The sequence below is a fragment of the Lampetra fluviatilis genome, chromosome 7 (assembly GCF_964198595.1).
Source record: "Lampetra fluviatilis chromosome 7, kcLamFluv1.1, whole genome shotgun sequence".
Lineage (NCBI taxonomy): Eukaryota > Metazoa > Chordata > Hyperoartia > Petromyzontiformes > Petromyzontidae > Lampetra > Lampetra fluviatilis.
The window spans coordinates 13,789,973-13,797,735 of NC_136281.1; the positions used below are offsets into that span (position 1 = coordinate 13,789,973).

At 54.1% G+C, this 7,763-nt stretch overlaps 1 protein-coding gene across 1 annotated transcript; it reads left to right on the forward strand.

The window, feature by feature from the left end:
* Positions 1-419: 419 nt before the first annotated feature.
* LOC144933608 (polyadenylate-binding protein 1A-like) lies at positions 420-5,957 on the forward strand. The gene has a single exon (XM_078858587.1). It carries the CDS (start codon positions 1,925-1,927, stop codon positions 4,409-4,411), a length of 2,487 nt encoding a protein of 828 aa, XP_078714713.1. The 5' UTR covers positions 420-1,924; the 3' UTR covers positions 4,412-5,957.
* Positions 5,958-7,763: the final 1,806 nt, after the last annotated feature.

Here is a 7,763-nt window from a genome sequence, read left to right on the forward strand (position 1 = left end):
TTTTTTATTTAATTTTGAAGCCAATGTTATTGACGAACGTGTGGAGTTGTTTTTGGTTTGTTATTTGTGCGCCACTGCCAACGCGACAGCAGCAGTATCACCGAATATAATTCGTTACAACTCCCATAGCTGGGGTCGGGTTAGAGGTGGTATTTGTGAAAAATTATTTGAAATCAATCCCAAACTATTCTAAGCAGGATAACAAAATAGATAAAACACCGCCTGTGGGTAAAAAAAGTTTTCTTAAAATCAAATATAACTAAAATCGCTCAAAGCGTCGGCGTAGAGCAAAAAAAAGTAACGGAAAGGGAAAAGTAGCGATAATAAAAAAAGAAATATAAAACTAATTTTGAACTCAATGTGAGAACCGGCGTGCGGGTGACGCGCCCTGCGCATGCGCGGTGCGCGCGGCCGCGAGATATTTAGCAGCCGGGAGTCGCTTCCTGCCCCGAGTTGCGACGGCAAAAGGCCGCGGCGACAACAAGAAAAACCTCCAGCGGCCTCCCTCTCTCTGTCTCTCCCTCCCCCTCTCCCCATTTGTTTGTTGCCGTGTTGTGCTCAGGGCTTCTCATCAACCGCTAGTTTGAGTCTTCTACATCTGTTCGCCCTCACCACCACCACCACTACTAATCGTCATCATCTTCACCATTGGGCCACCCAACGGCGCGTGGTGGTCGTGCGCGCTTCCCCCGACTTTTGTTGTTTTTAAATTGTCTACTTCAAGTTACGCCACCAAGTCGCGTCGCCGTCTTGCACGACGAGGCGACACCCAACCACGACCGCAACAACAACATCGCCCTCCCAACGTCAACAACAACAACAACGCCCTCCTCTCCCAACGTCAACAACAACAACATCGCCCTCCTCCCAACGTCAACAACAACATCGCCCTCCTCTCCCAACGTAAACAACAACAACATCGCCCTCTTCACCCAGCGTCAACAACAACAACATCGCCCTTCTCTCCCAACGTCAACAACAACATCGCCCTCGTCTCCTAGCATCAACAACAACATCGCCCTCTCTCAGCGTCAACAACAACAACATCGCCCTCTCCCATCGTCAACAACAACAACATCGCCCTCCTCCCAACGTCAACAACAACATCGCCATTCTCTCCCAACGTCAACAACAACATCGCCCTCTCCCTACGTCAACAACAACAACAACATCGCCCTCCTCTCCCAGCACCTCCACGACAACAGCTGGCCCAGCGTTGGACACGCGGCCAGTGGACCTGCCGACTCCGTGGCCAGCCCCTCCTGCCTTACCTGCCTGCGTGCCTTACCTGCCTGCGTGCCTGCCTGCCCGACAGACAACCTGTTGGACGGACCGCTTTGCCCGCCTTTCCTGCCAGCCAACGTGTTGTTGTTGTACTGCCCGGCTGCTTCACAGACGTCCCGTGTTGCCGTTGTTGGGACTGCCTCACGAGCAGCCATTCACACGCATAGACAGCCCAAAGAGTGTGGTTGGACTGGCTGCCAGCAGACACAGACCCCCTGTCCGTGGAACGTGTTAATACTGCCTGCCTGCCAACCCAGGTACTGGACTGTACCACTCATTGCCACTGAGACGCCAAGCAAGCCAAGTGCTTGGGCAGCCAGACAGATTTTCAGTTTGGGCGACCTGTTGTGCTGCTGCTGGACTGCCTTGCCAGCTTAACACCCAGACCAGCAATCGGCCTGCCTGTTGTACAGTTTTTCTGCCAGATAACCACTCCGTACCACCTGAAAGTGAGCCTGTTAAGCTACATTAATTGATTGGTTTGTGTCTTCGTAACCTGAATGACCAGCCAGACAGACATCTAGCCATACAGTCGCAGTTGATTCACCGGCCTGTCAGAAGACATCCTATTGCCCTGCCTGATTTGTTCACTTACGGACGTGCCACAGCCAGCCACGGAGCCCGCTTGCGTGACGTGCCAATGGAAGTGGGGGACAAGGCCTTTGGCTTTGGCAGCTACGAGGGCCACGAGGAGGCGCAGAAGGCCCTCGATGCGATGAACGCCAAGGCGAAGGAGCTCAACGGGAGCCGGGTAATGTACGGGGCCCGTGCCTCCAAGGCTGCGGCCGAGGGTGAGGCGGTGGCGGTGGCCGAGCTGGAGCGACAGTTCGAGATGCTCAAGCAGGAGCGCAGGAGCAAGTACCTGGGCGTGAACCTGTACGTGAAGAACCTGGACGAGTGCATCAACGACGAGAGGCTGCGCAAGGAGTTCGCGCCGTACGGCAACATCACGAGCGCCAAGGTGATGGTGAACAGGGGCGGCGAGTCGAAAGGCTGCGGCTTCGTGTGCTTCTCCATGCCCGAGGAGGCCATCAAGGCCATGACGGAGATGGACGGGAGGGTGGTGGGCTCGAAGCCAATGTACGTGGCGCTGGCCCAGCTGAAGGCCGAGCGTAACCTCCAGCACCTGGCCTCTCACCTGAACAAGCACGGGTTCTACGCGGGCAGCGGGCACAGGAGGTCGGAGAGCGAGATGGAGCTCAACGGGGAGTACGAGTTGCCCGAGCAGGACGGCAAGAACAAGTTCCAGGGCGTGAACCTGTACGTGAAGAACCTGGACGGCAACATCAACGACGAGAGGCTGCGCAAGGAGTTCTCGCCGTTCGGCACCATCACGAGCGCCAAGGTGATGGTGAACAAGACGGGCGAGTCCAAGGGCTGCGGCTTCGTGTGCTTCTCCACGCCCGAGGAGGCCGTCAAGGCCATGTCGGAGATGGACGGCCGCATCGTCGGCTCCAAGCCCATGTACGTGACGCTGGCGCAGCTGAAAGGGGAGCGCAGGATGCAGCAGCTGGCGACTCACCTCAGTGAGCACGCGTACCACGTGGGCAGCACGCACAAGAAGGCGGTGCTCGAGATGGAGCTCGGCGGCCACGACGTGCTCAGACACAAGTGCACGAGCAAGTTCCAGGGCGTCAACCTGTACGTCAACAACCTGGACCCCAACGTCAACGACGAGCGGCTGTGGAAGGAGTTCTCCCCCTTCGGCACCATCACCAGTGCCAAGGTGATGGTGAACAGGAGCGGCGAGTCCAAGGGGTTTGGCTTCGTGTGCTTCTCGTCTCACGACGAGGCCTCCAGGGCCATGGTGGAGATGGACGGGCAGGCGCTCGGATCCAAGCAGCTTTATGTGGCGCTGGCCCAGCTCAAGACGGAGCGCAGCCTTCCTTTGCCTCGCCTCAACGGGCGGGCGATCTGCGTGGGCCATCTTCATAAGTCGGCGGAGGAGCTGGAGCTGGAGCGACAGTTTGAGTCGCTCAAGCAGGACCGCAGGAACAAGTTCCAGGGCGTGAACCTGTACGTGAAGAACCTGGACGACGGCATCAACGACGAGAGGCTGCGCAAGGAGTTCTCGCCGTTCGGCAACATCACGAGCTCCAAGGTGATGGTGAACAGAAGCGGCGAGTCGAAAGGCTGCGGCTTCGTGTGCTTCTCCACCGTCCAGGAGGCCACCAAGGCCATGACGGAGATGGACGGCCGCATCATCGGTTCCAAGCCGCTCTACGTCACCCTGGCGCAGCTCAAGGCTGAACGCAACCTCCAGCATCTCGCCCCCCACCTGAACGAGCACGAGTTCTACGCGGGCAGCGGGCACAGGAGGTCGGAGAGCGAGATGGAGCTCAACGGGGAGTACGAGTCGCCCAAGCAGGACGGCAAGAACAAGTTCCAGGGCGTGAACCTGTACGTGAAGAACCTGGACGGCAACATCAACGACGAGAGGCTGCGCAAGGAGTTCTCGCCGTTCGGCACCATCACGAGCGCCAAGGTGATGGTGAACAAGACGGGCGAGTCCAAGGGCTGCGGCTTCGTGTGCTTCTCCACGCCCGAGGAGGCCATCAAGGCCATGTCGGAGATGGACGGCCGCATCGTCGGCTCCAAGCCCATGTACGTGACGCTGGCGCAGCACAAGGTGGAGCGCAAGGTGGAGCTGTCGTCCTCGCAGTACGTGCAGCACGTTGGCGGCGTGCGCATGGTGGCGCCGAGCACCACCATCATCGGGCAGTACCAGCCGGCGACCACCTCTGGATACTTTATGACGACGTTGTCACAAGCGCAGGCCCGCACTCCGTACTACCCGCAGTCCCAGATGGTGCCCGTGCGCTCCAACCCCTGGTGGCTCCTGCCAGTGCAGCCCCAGGGAGCCCACGCCGCCCACGCTCACGCCGCCCATGCCCACGCCGCCCACGCCCACGCCGCCGCCGGCTTCCAGGCGATGCCGGGCCCCATCCGCCAGCCGTCGCCCGGCACTACGGTGATGCACCAGGTGAACGCGGCCGATGTGTCGCAGGGCATCGATGCCGCGCACGTCATCTCCCAGGGCATGATGGCCCGCCCCTCTTTCTCCAACCAGGTCACCGGACTACAAGTGCCAACCTACAAGTACACGAGGGGCATGCAGAACCTCTAGTGGACCCGGCATGTGCGTCGGCAAGGCCTTGCATTTGCAAACACTCGGAAAAAGTCTGAGCCCCACCAACACCATCACTCAGTCTCCTGCCTACCAAGTTTTTGCAAAATACATGGAAAAGTTGAGATTGCGGCTTAGGTCATGGACTGAGAGTTTGACTGTCAGAAAGCTGAAGTCGGTGGGAGAGTTGAATTGCTCACCGGCCACTGCTTTTGGCTTGGAGTTCTGCAAAACGTGGTCAGGCTCGGCGGTCACATGGGAGTGGACCAGACTCTTCGGGATGCTCCTCGCACAGCGGGGAAGCCTCAAAAGTGGCGCACGGGCAGGGTCCGCTCCTCGCTTCCACACTGCACACATCGCCAGCACCGTAGGACTTGGAGTGGATGCCCCGAAGATGGGGAGCACGCCGCTCGCTCCCTCCCGCCTGGTCTCGCCCGAGGCCCGTGGAGTCGAAGCAACGAGAGGCGGAAAATAGGGGGCCTTGAGAAAGGCCACTTTAGGGATGGTTTTCCTAGCTCCTTCAAAGAACACTTAAGGTGTAGGGGGGGGGGGCTGGCTCTCCATCTCAGTGGCCGCAGTGTTTGTTTTTGTTAACGACCGCGGTCAGAAAACACATTCACCTCAATGCAACACCAGCAGTCGAATTAGTGTTTGTAGAAAAGTGATTGTTACGGAAGCGGTCGGTGTCAAACGTCCTTGTTTCAATCGTGAATGTTTTTGGCTTTCACGAATAATGTCTCGCCTGGGGGAAAGTGTCAGTCAATGGAGCCACAGCCGGCTCCATGCACCCAGTTTTCTGTACCTTGGTCACTTTTTAATAAACAAGTTTTGACAAGTGCAGTTTTTTAATGTGACATTTCAACCGAAGTATCTGTTTTTTGTCAAACCCTTGTCCAGCCCTAGTCCGAAAGCAAGCTCCGTGAGCTTTAAGAGGCGATGTAGTGAGTCCGCTGAGGTCGTCAGTCACCATCCCGAGCTCCTCACCAGGGTGCAAGGGATCCACATTTACCAGTTGTAGTGAGTGTGACATGGGGCGACTTGATTTGTAAAATTTCAAGGTGCACCGCCTTGGTGGTTTGTCAGGACTAGAGTTTCAGAATCCCTGATAGTCGGTGCTTACAATTATACGACTTGTCCTCATGAGGCTATTATTGAGTTTAAGGAGTGATGGGGTGGGGGGGGTCATTGTTTTCCACACTCAACGGAAGAATGGTGTTTTCCACAGTTAATTGCCAACACGTGCCACACCCTCCAGGGTGGCGCACACAAAACGCATCCACGACACACCAAGCCACATTTGGCCACCCAACAACAAAACAGCCAACCTCTTTTTGCTTTGAACCCCCCCCCCCTGCCCTTTAACATCGGTCACGCCACGACTTGTCAAATCGTCTTGTTGCGTATGTTTTTTTTTGTTAACATTGCAACGGAATCGTGTCAACGTATAATTGCCCGAGAGGAAGTTTGTCTTTATTTACCGGCGTCTCTAATAACTGGTCTGTGCTGTACCGTTTTATCCCCCCCCCCCCCCCCGTATGCGTCTGCCGTGCAAAGTGATTCTTGACGGGAAAAACATCTATAATAAAACTTTACACAGATCTCTGCTGCACTCGAATCTCTTTTTTTCCCCACCGTCCTGGGAAAGTCTGGGAGTTTTTGTGGAAGCTCTTCGGGGACCCTTATGGGATCAGCAGGACCTCTGGGAATGGGAGCGAGTTCAAATGCGTCTAGGGCAAGACAAACATAATAAGTATAATCGTGCATTCTGTAAAACCATGAGTTTCAAGCAACACAATCGTGTGTAAAATGCATCTCAACCTCTGCATTATGCAAAAAAATTGCATATCCTCACTGCTGCGGTCAGAAGGTCACATTTGCTCAAATGTATTTGGATGGTGATTTAAGAGTACCACATGCACTTTTTCGTGAAATGCTCATGTGTTTTGCATACGGATCGAGGCTGTGTGCTTCTTACACGTGTTTGTGTGGTCTGAAACGTATGTGGAACGTGATCGTGGTGATGAACCTGGATGGTGGGTGGTAGGTGAATTTCTGGAAGCTGACTGGGACAAGCCTTGTATTGGTATCTGGATATTACTCTTTGTTTTTTTCGGTAAAGTCACGTAGGTAAAAAATAAAATAAAAAATAAATTGTGTTGCCTCCGAAACGTGATTTAATTTATTTTCTTTTTTACTTACGTGACTTTACTGAAAAAACCAAAGAGTATGGACCCTTGCAGTCACGAAAACTTCAAATCTAGAATATATGGGTCTTGTTCTCTTCCTGGGAGTTGATGTTTCCACGGCTATGGGTCTGTGGCACCCTTGTGGATTATGAATGTGCTTTGTCGGATACTGTTCAACTCTGTAGGTTCTAATCTTTGACATCTTTGTCACTTGTGATTTGGCCCGTTGATCACGTAATTTTATTTTTTGGGTCAAAAGTAATTGAGCGCTTCTTCATGGAAATTCGTATCCGAGTCGATCCTTCTAACGTCCAACTGAGATGATGTGGTTATTTTTCACTTACGGAGGAAGCTTCGCTTCGGGGTGACGGACAAATCCAGCTCTGTCTCCAGGCCACTTCCCACTGTGAAGCTCCCCAATGTGTTTTCAGGTTTCACCGCGTGGTAGCGAAACGTCAGACAAAATGCTGAACAGGGTGTGTGGTACAACCTCAACGCTCATCGGAGAGCTGTAGGGCACAACCGCGACAACCTCAGCAGTGATGATAAAAATAATTGTGTTATGTCTATGGGACCTTTTTTTGCCAGTATCATACTTTGATACTTGTGCTGCCTTTGCGCTGTTCGCCTTTCGGCGTTCTCTGGTCTAACACCGGTGAGACAAGGCCACACAAAAGGCAGTATCTGGTGTAGGCAATGCATATGATCAGAGCATGTTAATTTGCATGTTTCGCCACAAGTGTGTGTGGTTTAATGCAGACTCGATGCCTTGCGATAAGGGATCTATTTGGCGTATGAAAATGTTTTACACCCTTTATTGCCCGAAAGGGTTTCGAGCCTATTCTTGTGGGGTTTTTTTTATTTTGCAATAGTCGCGTGCGTTTTCTTTTATCCGTCTCGAGATTGTTCATGCGACTGATGTCCACTAGATGCCGCAAGAGAATTTCCTGCCCCACCGCCGTTCGCTCACCGCTCTCATCCTTCAGCTTACAAGGACAGTTTTAGTTTCAGCGGAGCTGTCCGATGCTAAGCTCTGGAAAAAATGCCCCCCCACCTCCCCCCACCGTCTTGCTATCGGTGGGAGGTTGAGGGAATGGACGGTGTCCTGGTGGCTGGTTATTGGTCGGGCGGAGGGGTGGAAATATTCCACGAAAAATTCAGATCGA

Excerpts from the sequence above, each read along its gene's own strand:
- LOC144933608 (XM_078858587.1), top strand. The coding sequence starts at position 1,925 with ATGGAAGTGGGGGACAAGGCCTTTGGCTTTGGCAGCTACGAGGGCCAC.